Source organism: Lasioglossum baleicum, chromosome 17 (assembly GCF_051020765.1).
Source record: "Lasioglossum baleicum chromosome 17, iyLasBale1, whole genome shotgun sequence".
Lineage (NCBI taxonomy): Eukaryota > Metazoa > Arthropoda > Insecta > Hymenoptera > Halictidae > Lasioglossum > Lasioglossum baleicum.
Genome location: NC_134945.1, coordinates 8,120,108 through 8,135,112, shown reverse-complemented (window position 1 = coordinate 8,135,112; position 15,005 = coordinate 8,120,108). Strand labels below are relative to the sequence as shown.

The 15,005-nt window shown below is 41.7% G+C and overlaps 1 protein-coding gene across 5 annotated transcripts in view; it reads right to left on the bottom strand.

The window, feature by feature from the left end:
- The window catches only part of LOC143217659 (kin of IRRE-like protein 3), a 363,559-nt gene that overhangs the window by 13,484 nt on the left and 335,070 nt on the right, over positions 1-15,005 (bottom strand). For 2 of the 5 annotated variants that reach the window (XM_076442193.1, XM_076442197.1), the window contains 4 exons: positions 14,009-14,196; positions 12,323-12,456; positions 10,371-10,602; positions 1,842-1,877 (listed from right to left, as the gene is read on the bottom strand). In XM_076442193.1, coding sequence (XP_076298308.1) covers positions 1,842-1,877; positions 10,371-10,602; positions 12,323-12,456; positions 14,009-14,196 — 590 coding nt within the window. Of the gene's footprint in view, positions 1-1,015; positions 1,763-1,841; positions 1,878-10,370; positions 10,603-12,322; positions 12,457-14,008; positions 14,197-15,005 lie in introns of those variants that run through there. The other 3 variants (XM_076442195.1, XM_076442196.1, XM_076442194.1) reach the window with 2 other exon arrangements.

Genomic DNA, 15,005 nt, shown 5'->3' with positions numbered 1-15,005 from the left:
GGAGATATTTCAATTTAAATAACTCTAAAACACCATTATAGTTAGTACTAATTGTAAGACGTTAGCGTTTACTTGCTAGTGTAAATTGAAGAGTTGAAATTGAAATTGGAAAATTGACGGTGAAAATGAAATTGAAGATTTGGAATTAACGAATCAAAATTGAAAAATTGAAATTGAAGAGTTGAAATTGAAAAATTGACGTTGAAACTGAAGAGTTGAAATTAACGAAGTGAAATTGAAAAATTTAAGTTGATATTGAAAGATTAAAATTGATGAGTTGAAACTGACGAGTTGAAATTCGAATTGAAGTTGAAGGGATGATATTGAAATTGAAGTTGAAGGGTTGATATTGAAATTGACGTTGAAATTGAAAAATTGAAGTTAAAATTTAAGTTGAAGGGTTTATATTGAAATTGAAGTTGAAATGGAAGGATAGAAATTGAAGTTGAAATGGAAGGATAGAAATTGAAGTTGAAATGGAAGGATAGAAATTGAAGTTGAAATGGAAAATTTGATGTTGAAATTGAAATTGAAGAGTTGATATTGAAATTGAAGTTGAAATGACGTTGAATTTGACGTTGAAATTGAAATTAACGATTTGAAATTGATATTGAAGTTGAAAGGTTGATATTGAAATTGAAGTTGATGGGCTGATATTGAAATTGAAGTTGAAGGGTTGATATTGAAATTGAAGTTGATGGGCTGATATTGAAATTGAATTTGAAGGGTTGATATTGAAATTGAAGTTGATATTAACGAAATGAAATGGAAAAATTGAAATTGAAACTGAAGTTGAAATGGAAAAATTGATGTTGATATTGAAAAATTGAAGTTGAAATGGAAAAACGGAAATTGAAGTTGAAATTGAAATTGAAGTTGAAGGGTTGATATTGAAATTGAAGTTGATATTAACGAAATGAAATTGAAAAAATTGAAGTTGAAATGGAAGAGTAGAAATTGAGGTTGAAATAGAAGAGTTGAAATTGAAGTTGAAATTAAAGTTGAAATTGAAAAATTGAAGTTGATAATGAAATTGAAGAATTGATATTGAAATTGAAGTTGAAATTGAAAAATGACATTGAATTTTTGAAATTGATGTTAGCGTTTACTTACTTGTGTAACGTCTTATTGTTAGTACGACAGTAATGGTGTTTTAGAGTAATTTAAATTGAAATATCTCGTGAACTACTAACTTTTCGACATACATAGATTAGTACTTTTTTATAACGAATCTCCAGTTGCATCGATTGATGTATTAAAAAATACCTCATTCCATTAAAAAAATATCGATGACCTTGAAATCTCATAAAAAAATGACCTCGAAAATTGTTTCCCCTTACACCGTTACATGTAGCCCTTCAAACAGTGTAACTTTGTCCTAAGAAGTTTTTTTGTACAACGAAAAGTAACGGAGATATGTAAGTGTACTGTTTGTTCGGACTCACCCTGTACGTAGGATGATACAGCACCCTGATACGCGCGGTCGGTATTCGTTTCTTATTCAGGGTGTTCCTCGCGAAACTGGGCCAGGCTGAATAATTTTGCTTGAAATTAGCTCGGACGATGGCGGTCGTGTGTGGACCGAGCGTGACACTCGCGCTGGGTCCGAAACCCCGGGATTGTATCAGGACCGAATGTGTCTACTAGATATTTCAACAGACGATGCCGAAGTTTAGGTCCGTGGTGGATTGGTCAGTTTGGGATAAACTTCGATTAGGTCTGGGCTAGGCTCGAGGCGGGGCAGGATTCGATTATGGTCACGCTAAAAGAAAGATTTCTCATGGTAGTGTCATGCTTCACTCGGAAAGACAGAGAGACCGTCAGGTAGAAGAGGAACAAACCTTTTGATCCAGTCCGTAACCCGTCGAATAAGCGATCTGTAACTTTTGACCAGTTGGCATTAGATCCTACCAGAGTCGGCTGGTAATCGTGCGTGCAGGTCTGATACCGATTACAGGAAATCCTCTAGAGTCGCAAAAAGGTCGTACACGTTGAAGGCAGAACAAATATATCGGTGTGAACCACTATACTAATCGAATTAGAAAACTTCTTTATTTCTCATTATTTTTTTGTGGGACTTGCGCCAACTTATTTGTGGCGTTTTTCTGATTAAAATGATACGAAACACGACATAATTTCAACTGTGTTTAGTGGGTTAATTGACGATGAAAATTTCGGGCGCAAGGAAGGACAGCGTATGGGAAAGAAAGAGACGCGGAGAGTCGCCGTCGCCGGCACAATTCAAAGGCCCGCGCGTCCTCACAATGTAACACCAATATTTAATCTCTTTTATTAGTACTTATTTTTTTATGAAACTTTCACCAATATGTTTGTGGCATTTTTCTGATTAAAATGAGACCAAACACGATATAATTTCAATTGTATTTAGCGGTCTAATTGACGGTATGAACGTACTTTATGATTCACATGTGGGTACAGTACATATGGGCCAAATTATGTCTTGTTTGGTATCATTTTAATCAGAAAAATTTCACAAATATGGTGGTAAAATTTCATTAAAAATAAGTAAGAATAAACAAGTTTCATTTATCGCATGATGCTACACGCGCTGTCCTTCTCTACGTTCGGCTCGGTCTTTGAGCTCAAAAAAATAGTGTCCGTCAACGAACTGTGCAAACGAACCTCCCCGAGGCTTTTGCGACTATAGAGGATTTACTGTATAGACCATATATACTTATAAATCCGGCGTAGGTATAGAATATGCATGGGACGCAGTGTTCCAAGATGACGGAGTATCTGGTGCCCAAAACTGACGTTCAGTGGCGGCTCAAGTCAAGTGGAGGACCCAAGCGGTAAAAATTTAGGGGCCCTCAAACTCAAGTTAGAAATAGAAGTTGCAAGAAAACTCTCCTGAACTTATTAACAAAAAAGAAAAGTAAAGAAAAATTTCATACCGTTACACATGAAACAAATTTATTAAAAAATTCATGAATTTATTAAAATTTGGGGCCCTATGGTAGCCCGGGGCCCCACGCGGCCGCTTAGTCCGCTTACCGTTAGATCCGCCACTGCTGACGTTGCAAGACAATTCAAAATGGTGGATAGCGATATAAACCCGCTGTGTACAAGTCTATTTGTGCATTATTTCTTGAACATTTGGAAAAATGGTGTAAACTTGTTGCATAAAGAATTGTAAGGAATGACAAAACCGTAATACGAATATACATATCTTTTCACAAATAAGTATTTTATGCTTAACTGTGATTAACTATGATTTTTAAAACTTTATGGATGTGAAATTGTTATAATACCTCATACCATACCAGAAAAGAAGGGTGGAAAAAGGGGGGAGGGAAGCTATGGGAGGGTAGAAATGGAGGAGCAAAGAAGGAGGATTAGCAGGGTAGAGTTAGCACAGGATAGAAAGGAGAGGGGGGAAAGGAGAAACAATGTAATAATAAAGGGGATGCAATTAGAGGGAAAAATGTGAAGGAGGAAGTAAAAGAGAGAATTATGGGAGAAGATGGGGACAAAGATGGAGGGAATAAGGGAAATAAAACAGTTAGGGAAGATAGGGAGAGGGGGGTATGGGATGGTGTTAGTAAAAATTGCGGACCGCCAACCTCGTACCATACCTAATTGTTTAGTAATTGATTAGTAGACTGCGGATTTTATGCATTTACGACGAAAATGGATGACTGTAATTTGAAACAGTAAAAATATTAAGACAATTTAAGAACGTCCATATGTTATTTTCTATTTATTAAAATTGTTGAAAATAGGAAGACATTTTTCTATGGTTTCAGTGTTTTATAATTGACAAAGTAAATCTTTATTTTGCATAAAGATCCGCAGTCTATTAATTAGATAGCGACGTATTTGGTAATGTAAACAATATTTTGAATAATGGTACAACAATTTTTAGCGGCGACTCTGTCAGAGTCATCATTCGGGTGCTAAGTAAGAGTGTTCTTACAATTCTTTTTGTTTTTAAATAAAGTAAGTTGTGAGGAAATAAATACAGAAAAACTTTTTCCAAATTATTATTGACAAAATGGGCTGCTCTATACTGAACCGGACTCAAAGTTTGTGCCTTTCTCCTATAAATTATTATGTATTTGGCATGTAATCCAGTAGATTTGTACACGGAGAACCTGCAGATCGAAGCTTCGATCCTGTAGGATCACTGGTTCAGAAGTTATGGTTGTTTAAAGTTGAGTAATCTGCAGTGTTTTTGACAGGTAAGGGCGCCGCCATATTGGTTTGTAGTGACGTTCGCACTCCGCTTACCGAGTTGGTTAGGTTAGGTTAAGGGGTCGACAAGGTAAGCGGCTCGCGGTCGTCACTACAAACCAATATGGCGGACACAACAGACAGATACATCACTTTGCCCACAACCGTCATCTGGTAGACGATGTAATCCTGGAACAAGGCATGCTATCTGAAGCCGCGTGTACACATAAGTATATATGGTCTAAGGATTACGCTTCTGTCTTTAACACTAAAACCCCCGATCCAGTTATTTATACAGGTGTTCTCAATCCTCTATTATAAAGCAGTTTATCGTAACGAGATGCTCGGCGAATGTCGCATGATTTTGGATCAAGTTCTTTGGGGGTCTTGGTGTTAAAATACATGTGATAGTGTCAGGATCTATCCCGCGGATTTCTATGGGGTGCAGAAATTAATCCGAATTTGTTTCTTTGTATGAATATAAAATAAAATGAAATATTTTACCAAATGAACTGCTAGATCGTCCGGCCGGACCACTGTGCGACAATATCGGGGACCGAGTGACATAATTGGTAGTGTATACACCGAACGATTCCGAGTCGAGTTCTACAACAGTTTCTTCGAGTCGAGATTCGTTTCGACCCAGTTTCGCGAGTCACCGTGCCGGGGAAACGTTTCGCGGGCCGATGTTAACGATCTCGACTAATGCGAAACGGTGTACGGTTCGGCTGCCCCGGAAGATCGTAATCGCGTTATGGTAGAAGTGGCTGTATCCGGCGCTACTTAGGCACACGTACCTAAATTAAATTACCTACAAGGAGATTGCAGGTAATTGGGAAAGGGACACCGGCACGGCGCGGCTAGTGGATGCAACCAAATGCATGCGTAATGCACTCTGCTGACCGCATAAATCACTCAAATCGCTATCTCGATCTGCCGTGGGAGAGGGCTGGTGAACGGCGTACCGGGGGGAACCGGTGCCGATTGGTCAATGCTTGTGCGAGCCTATGGTTCTAAGTGATAAAATTCGCTTTGTTCGAATGTCTCGGGACAGGAGATTGGTACGTGTTCTCATTTTTAGGTGCAGGATGCTCGTTTTTCAACCCCTCGATGGACCTGGATGTTAACACTTTACCTGCCGGAAACCGATTAATAGGATTTTCAGTAATTGTGCTGTTAGTCCAGTTAACGAAAAGTTGTAGAGGGAAAAGGAACACAATTTTTAACTCTGGGACTTTGTTTGGACTAGTTAGGAGGTAAACATACTAAAAGTCCCTACTCCTTTCCGTTTATATCTCGGAAACTATGCGTCCCAGCGATAAGACCATTCTATACAAAATTAAAGCTGACAAAATGTGCCACAAGATTGATTGGATTCAGTTTTTCGCTATCTCGCATAGTTTCCGAGATATCCGCGCTCAAAGTTCACTAATTGTACTGAAGAGATGGTGAACTTTGAGAGCGGATATTTTGGAAACTATGCGAGATAGCGAAAAACTGAATCCAATCAATCTTGTGGCACATTTTGTTAGCTTTAATTTTGTATAGAATGGTCATACCGCTAGGACGCATAATTTTCGAGATATCCGCGCTCAAAGTTCACTAATTGTACTGAAGAGTTAGTGAACTTTGAGCGCGGATATCTCGGAAACTATGCGGGATAGCGAAAAACTGAATGGAATCAATCTTATGGCACATTTTGTCGGCTTTAATTTTGTGTAGAATGGTCTTATCGCTAAGACACATAGTTTCCGAGATATACGCGGAAAACCGAAAAAGGGGACCTTCTACGTGCCCCCCGGTACCCCGCTCACCTCCTAGGAGTAGGGACTTTTATTATGTTTACATCCTAACTAGTCCAACCAAAGCCCCAAAGTTAACAATTGTGTTCCATCCATTTCCCTCTACACCCCCCTTAAGAGGATTCATTGACTGGACTACGTATCAAAAGAAAGCATAGAAATCTTTTACTCCCTCTGTCCCATAATAATAGTAGCGGCTGCTCTTTACTTTACCGGACTCAAAATTTGTGCCTTTCTCCTACGAATTATGACGTATTTGGTATGTAATACAGTAGATTTGTGCTCGGAGAACCTGTAGATCGAAGTTTCGATCCTGTAGGATCAATGGTTCAGGAGGTATGCTTGCTTAAAGTTGAGCATCTTTCAGTGTTTTTGACAGCTATAGGCGCTGCCATATTGGTTTGGTAGTTGGTTGGTGATTAGTTCGGGGGGAGGGGCGGCAAGGTAAGCGGCTTGCTGTCGTCACTGCAAACCAATATGGTGGCGCCCTTACCTGTCAAAAACACTGAAAGATGCTCAACTTTAAGCAAGCATAACTCCTGAACCATTGATCCTACAGGATCGAAACTTCGATCTGCAGAGTCCCCGGGTACAAATCTACAGGATTAAATACCAAATACATAATAATTTATAGAAGAAAGGAAAAAATATGGAGTCCAGTAAAGTAAAGAGCAGCACTTTTTGATTTGGCATGAACCCCGGGGTCTAGTTATAATTAAATCCAGAAAGTGTTTTACCAGTGCGTAGATCATTGATAAATCGATTGAACTCGAAGCCGGGTGGTTAATCACCGAGGGACATCCCCGAAAGCTTTCCGGAAGGGTTGTTCTCCATTAGTGAGGGTTCTCAGTTCGTAGGATGTCAACGTGACGGGCGATATGACCGATCGGGGTGAAAAACAGCTAGAATTAAATCATCCCGGCCCAGTACGTGGATTGCTCTTATTCACCGTGATTATCAACGTTCGAGTGGAGCACGTGCACTCGTCGCGTTCGCGTCTCCCCCCCCCCCACCTCTCTCTCTATCTCTCACTTTTCGATTCAATATGTACCAGTGCCGACGCTTTTGTTCACGAGATCACTTCCCGATAAGTGCGAACGGAAAGATAGGATGAGACGAGGACATAGAACGTGAGAGCGAGAGAGAGAGGAGGGGGGGGGGGGGAGAGTGAATGGGAGACAGAAGGAAAAACAAATGGAAATATCGAGAGATGCGCGTGTTTAGGGGACTCGAGCGATTCGGAAGAGCGAAACGGATAAGGGGTGCGTCGACAAGCACGCTACGATGGTACAGTGGCGCACCCAGAATGTAATCTTGGGGGGGGGGGGCGAGTTGAACCCAGCCCTAGGTTTTGCGTGATGACCTTTTTCTTTTTTGTTTAGCCAAAATATCTGTCAACGGTAGCCAGGGCTATTCCGCGATTTTAATTTTGGAAGCTAAACATTTTTTCTTGGTGGGGGGTGGGGGACTTGGCCCCCTGGCTCCGCCCCTGGGTGCGCCACTGCGATGGTATGTGTGGTTCAAAAACGATCTTGGCTTGCGAGGGCGAGCAAACGCTTGCAGAAACTCCATTCTAACCACTAGATCGAAAACTAAGGGGGTTTCGTTCATGCCTGACTGGAATGTCCGGTTTTTGCGGAGAAGTCTTGCGTGAGTGGCTGAGAGGTATAACGATGACGTATCCAAGAAGGTACGTCACAACGAATTTATTAGGCCAGGCCTGGCCAACCCAAATGGTTTCACAGGCCACTTCGATGACGCATAACGTTACAGCGGGCCGCAAAAATGTAATAAATAAATTTTCGTTTATTTAACATTTTTTGTATACATACAACGAGAAACAAAAGTTTCAATAGAAACATAAAATCGTCCGGCGGGCCGCACAATTTAACGTGGAGGCCCGCGAGCCGCGTGTTGGCCAGCCCTGCATTAGGCCATTCGTGAAAGCCCTATTTCCCCCACTTTGCCTCCTTTAGTCATTGGTAACTTCAGTAACATCAATCATCTAATGCTTAGCACGCTAGGACCTCGATTATTCTTTAAATTTAAATAGCTGAATCTAAGGCGACTCATAAGCGACACTATTTATTGTACAGCGTGTTTAAAAACTCATGGTCATATGTCCTAGAGGTGAAGCTCCCTGCACCTCTGGATTGATGGACATTTGTAAAAGAAATTTTCCACGAAATTGTTTATGACTAGACTGCGGATCTGACTAGACTGTCTCATCGACACGGTCAGGTGGATTGTTCAGGTAGTAGGTTTTTGTCTATATTCTTCACGGAACTCTAACAGCTCTAATATAACAATTTGTTTGCCACATATGGTTCCTTTCAAACTTTAACTGCTGTTTTCCTTGCGTGACAAGAAGTTTTTGCCTTTCCCCTATGTATTTCAGTAGATTTGAGTGAAAAAGTGCCAAAAATCCAAGTTTCAATCCTCGGAGATCAATGGTTCAAAAGTTATGAGTGTTTAAACTTGAGCGATTTTCAGCGATTATGTCAGGTAAGGGCGCGCCATATTGGAATGCACTTAGGCATCGTGCAATGGGCGGAGCCGCGACAAGGTGGTGAGGGTTGGGGTCGTGCGAGAGGAGATGGTGGGGGCTGGCCGTTAGTCGACTATACTTACAAGTCTACGTTATCGAAAAAATTTTGAAAATCGCTCAACTTTAAACACTCATAACTTCTGAACAACTGATCGCCTAGGATTGAAACTTGGATTTTTGGCATTTCCTCACCCAAATCTATTGGGAGAGTGGAAGGTGTTGATGTAAAAACTAACTTTAAGAACAATTTTCTTTGGTATGAACAATTTTGCAGCAAGTTTCTTTTACAAATGCCCACCGATTCAGAGGAGTGGATTCACCTCTAGGACGGATGACCATTACTTTTTATATACCCTGTACAAATCAATAATCATTTAATGTAGCACTATACTTGAGTAAATCGAAGTAAATAATTAAGTAAAATCGCTCAACTTTAAACACTCATAACTTTTGAACAACTGATCGCCTAGAATTGGAACTAGGATTTTTGGCATTTTCTCACCCAAATCAAACAAATTAATTATTTCTCACCCAATTAAAAACAAACTTTACAAACATTACCCTGTACAAATCAATAAACATTTAATGTAGCATTTTAATTTCTGATGTTGCTCTGTTTAGTTTGGATAATCGAGGTTCCACAATAAAATTGACTATTAAATTGAAAATCCAAGAAAACGATAACAAATTGAACCAATCTGAGCGACCGTGTTACATTGAAAGCTCCAGTGGCATAATTTCCTCAGTCCAATTCGATTATGGTTCGCAAGATTGAAGCTCGTCGCTCATTCCCGAGTCCTTCTTGGACACGCCAGTCGCAACAACGAGGCCCTCGAGTCCAGCCAGCTACTATCGTACAACGAGCAATCAAACACTAAAAGAGAGCCACCTCTATCTCTCATTCTGTCGCAAACTCTCTTGCTGTAGAGGGATCATGCTTCGTTGCCTCTATCGAACGAGATCGCATCGCAACGGAGGTGAGGGGAAGCGAACGGAACGAAACGAGCCGCACAGAGAGGATTCCGGTAGAGTTTTCTCGCGGGTTCGAACAGCTCCTCTTTGTCGCGGGAGAAAGCAGACAGTCCAGTCAATGAATGCTCATAACGGGGGTGTAGAGGGAAATGGAAGGAACATAGTGAACCTTGACCGCTCATATCTCGGAAACTATGCGAGATCGCGAAAAACTGAATCGAATCAATCTTGTGACAAATTTTATCAGCTTTAATTTTGTATAGAATAGTCTTATCGCTAGGACACATAGTTTCCGAGATATAAGCCGAAAACCGAAAAAGTGGACCTTCTACGTGCCCTCCTGCACTTTTAGTATGTTTACCTCCTAACTAGTCCAAACAAAGTCCCAAAGTTAAAAATTGTGTTCCTTCCATTTCCCTCTACAACTTTTCGTTGACTGGACTAAGAATCCGGTAGAAGGAATGTTATCTCTCGGGCTCGATGGAACGAGCCACCGGAAAACGGCGCGCGAGGCAGCGACTTTCCTAGATTAGCCCCGAAAAATTTGCGGAATGAAAAAGCGAGCCGCCAACGAGATATTAGAATTCCGTTGGGGGGAAAAAAGCGGCGAGTACACGAATGCGATACCGGTTTTGTTGAGCCTCGGAAAAAAGGGCGCCCGTGTCGTTCGTGCGTTCGAGGAGATGCTTTTGGGATAGTGGGGTGTTGCGGGAGGAATAAAATCAAGTCCGAGGGACGTCGCTCAGCGACATCGTTCTCTACTTTTGTGAGAACAGGTTCTTTCTTATTTTGATTTGTTTCGTTTTTTTTTTTTGGTTTTTTGTTGATTTTCTCTGTCTATCAACTTATCTGACCTGAAGCGTGTACTGTGGCCCGTGGTGCTGTCCGTGGTGGTGATGATGCCTCTGATAGTGCGACTGCTGGTGCGGGGGATCGTGCTGATAGCACTCCTGTTGGTACTGCTGCGATGGAACCGGTTTCAAAACGTGATTGGGTCGTTTTTCCGAGGCGTACTGCTGGCTGTTGCGTTCCATCGTGTCCACCGTCAGCCGTGGATCCTCGATCATCGTGTTCGAGGCCTTCGTGCTGGAACAGATCGACCCTTCTGTCTCGCGTTCGATTGATTTTACTTCGTTCCGCCCCACCTTCCTTTCATACCAATCGATTCTGTGAGACGTTCTCGAGGACATAATAATAAGGTACATGCATTTTAGCGAGTAGTGGAATACTCTATTTTAGTGTTCTTTAAATTAGAGGGACCAAAAAAAAAACAGTTTTACTAAAATTTTCTACGATAAAAATCATTAATAAAAAGTTGATTATTATTGAGATTGAAGGTAATCTATATACAGGGTGAGTCCGAAGAAACAGAACACTTAAATATCTCTGTTACTATTCGTTGTGCAAAAAAACTTCTTAGGACAAAGTTACACTGTTTGAAGGGCCACATGTAACGGTGTAATGGAAAAAATTTTCAAGGTCATTTCTTTACAAGATTTCAAGGTCATCGTTATTTTTATTTAAAAAAGGTCATATAATTTTTCCATATTCCTATTAAAGAAAAAGACGACAAATCCAACGATATGCCATGTTCCATAGTTAAGGTGAATTTCATAATTTTCAAAATTTTCAATTTAAATGCCCCGCGTGATGCTTTTATCCGATCGATCTCAAACTTTGCACAAATTTTTTTCTCACTTAACGGAACAATTCTGGAAGGAGTCGTAAAAAAAATTCGTTGGTAAAAGATTAAGGTCCATTCTAATCTCTTCAAGGGGGTAGGACCCTGACTTAAGTAACTAGAAAATAATTAGAATCCACTAGAATCTAACTAGATTTTGGGTCGAAACATGGGTTGCGACCCGCGGCTTTTTGTCCTTATTTGAGCAGATTTTGGACTGGGTAAGGGCTTATTCTAAATTGGGAGGTTAGATGTAGCGCGCTCAGCTATTGATTTAACGAGAATGTGTTTACATCTAATAATGTGAGTGTCCAAAGTAGAGGAAAACATCGAGAAAATACCCGCAGATTCCACTGTATATTTCTGTCACTAAAAGACTTTTTTGACTGATATGATGGGGCACAGCGCGCTGCATCTAACCTTCCTCTTTAGAATGAGCCCTTACCAAATCCAAAATCTGCTCAAATAAGGACAAAAAGCCGCGGATCGCAAACCCATTTTTCGACCCAAAATCGTTATCTTGAAATCGACCTCAAAATAGTTATTTGCTGGTTTTGTCACGTGCTTATTCTGCCTTCTTAAGGTCCAGCCTAATCTCTTTAAGGTCCACCCTTTCCTTATTCTCGAAACAAGCACCTATCCGTTAACCTCTTCTATAAAGAACAATACACGACTAAGTATTGATTTCTCACTGCCTGGTCCGTTCCTCCATCGACCAATTACACTAAAACAAGTTTCCAAAAGTCCCCCATCGCGCACATCCGAATAAATGTACCTTCTTTCACAGGGTCTGACCAATGCCACCCATTTCCACTTGGAAAGTACCCGGCGATTCGCCTCTCTCGCACGGAACAATAGATAAGTTTCCATCGATTTCCACGGGCGCACAGTCTTTTCCTCCGTTAGAAGAAAAAGTGACGGATCGCGGTCCCGTTAATGAAAGAATAATTCATTAGGTTCCGTCGGCCGGGCCTGGGTCGGGCGCTCGAGGAGAATCCCGCCTTTCTTTCCCCATGTAAATTGCTCCGACTTCGTTTATTCGCGGGTAACGAACAAACGGGACGACGCGACGCGACGCGCGTCGCCGTGCGGGAGGAACGTCGACGTGGGAGATCGCGTGCTTACCAATGCACTTGCTGCAGAGCGGGCACGGTGTTTCTGGCCACGCAGCATCTATCCGAACGTAGGAAACAAACGAATCCCATTATCAGGACGGAGAGCACCGTAAACCCAGCGACGGCGCCGATAACGAGCGGGATCTGTAACAAATACGAGGGACGGAAAAAAGCTTTTACACGCGACCACATCGGGAGCGGAGAGGGCAGAGAGCGGAGAGGAGAGCGAACTCTGTACGCGTACGCGCTCCGAATACTTATACTTTAATTAAATATCGAGCGCACAGGTTCGCCATTGTTTAATTGGGCCGTCGATTACCTACGCCGGCACGCGAACGAAACCGTTCCCACTCGCTCCGCCCTGGGACATCGCAAACATTCGAACAGATAATACTCCAGCTTCCACATATGCCGGAAACACATTATTTAGCCCAGTCAATGAATGCTCGTAAGGGGGGTGTAGAGGGAAATGGAAGGAACACAATTTTTAACTTTGGGACTTTGTCTGGACTAGTTAGGAAGTAAACATACTAAAAATCCCTACTCCTAGCAGTTGAGCGGTGTACAGGGGGGCACGTAGAAGGTCCCCATTTTCGGTTTTCCGCTTATATCTCGGAAACTATGGGTCCTAGCGATAAGACCATTCCATACAAAATTAAAGCTGATAAAACGTGCCATAAGATTGATTCTAGTCAGTTTTTCGCTATCTCGCATAGTTTCCGAGGTATCCGCGCTCAAAGTTCACTAATTGTGAAAAAGAAATTTTTTGCATCACGCGTTTTTTGCCTTATTTGACTAGCTAACTCTTCAGCACAATTAGTGAACTTTGAGCGCGGATACCTCGGAAACTATGTGAGATAGCGAAAAATTGAATGCAGTCAATCTTATGGCACATTTTGTCACCTTTAATTTTGTATAGAATGGTCTTATCGCTAGGACACATAGTTTCCGAGATATAAGGGGAAAACCGAAAAAGGGGACCTTCTACGTGCCCCTCTGCACCCCGCTCAGCTCCTAGGATTGGTGACTTAATATTTTTACCTCCTAACTAGTCCAAATAAAGACCCAAAGTTAAAAATTGTGTTTCTTCCATTTCCCTCTACAACTTTTCGTTGACTAGACTAGATATAAATATCGAGCGCACAGGTCCGCCATTGTTTAATTGGGCCGTCGATTACCTACGCCGGCACGCGAACGAAACCGTTCCACCCGCTCGCCCGGAACATCGCAAACATTCGAACGGATAATACTCCAGCTTCCATGCCGGAAACATTATTACAATATTTCCTCCTCTTCTATTTATCGCGATTCCGCTATTACCCCGTTGCCATCCGTGCACGCGCGCGCGATTCATTCTTTTATTGCTTTGCTACGTTTATTCGCCCCCCCCTCCTCCCTGTATTCGCTCTTTCATCTCCGCCAAATTATATCGAGCTTACGTTTAATAACAGCGTTTAGTCGCTGAACCTTCTCTCCGTTATTCCCGTCTTATACTCGTTCATTTACTAATTAATTTCTGATTCTCCTTCTCCTCCCCGCTCCACTCTCTGTCTTTCCTTTTTTCTACTAGCGTCCTCGCTGCTGCTATTGCGGTGTTCTTTCCCTTCGGCCTTATCTCGACCGTACTATCTCTTTGTTCCGTGTTTTTGCCACGACTAATACGCAATCGCAGCGACATCGTTATTATGCTAATTACCTGGCCCGGCTCATCAACTCTGAGCATCAGCGACCGACGATCGCTGCCACGCTCGTTCTCCACGATCACATGGTATAGACGCTGGTCCTCCTTCACCGTGCTGGTCAGCTCCAAAATTGCGGCGTAACAGTCCTCAACCGGAAGTGGCTCCAGGTCCAGGGCCCGGTACCGAGACTCCAGGACCTCTCCTATCAACATACCAATGATTAGGGAGTTCCTTAAGGGAGTAGACTTGTTTTTCCAGGATTGCAAGGGTCCTAATTGATAAGAACATGCGTGGTTTTGCCGGAGAAGAAGAGTGTTACAGGTGTAATGCGGATAGTACACCTCTATCCTGGTCAGGAGGTCCTCCTAGTGATTAAGTCCCATTCCCCCAACTTGTACCTTAGGGGGAGGCTGAGCCCCACACTACCCCCCAACTTTCATCTAAGGGAGGTGTGCGTATTAGCATTTCCCCACAGTCCTTGAACTCAAAGAAAGAAGGATTGCAAGGGTCCGGGATGTGCCTTCTCATTCCTCAATAAAAAATAGTGAAATGAATTAGCTGTACGAAATTCTTCTTCTAAATCGTTTCAATATTTGATGTAGGGGGTACATTGCGTAGAATAAAACATTTCAGCAATGAAGGACAGCAACAGAATAAATGCTTGTAGCGAACGTGTTAATGAGCTTTTGTACGATGATGGGACGCGAGTATTTAATGACGCACGTGGAATATTAGCTGCAATCACTTGATTGTTTTAAAGATATAAATAACATCATGTGTCAGCAATTCGAACACGAATGCCCAATTTATTCGTGAGGTGCGAGCAACATATCGCTTTGCTCTCATTATTACAGACTCGTATATACAGGGTGAGTCACCAAACGTTATCACATAAAATATCTTTGTTGTTTTCAAAGATACATTAAATATCTTGAGGAAAAATGAAGAAAAAATGGTTATTTTTGTCATTTTTTTTAGACATATCAAGGTCACCTTCATTTTTTTAAATGG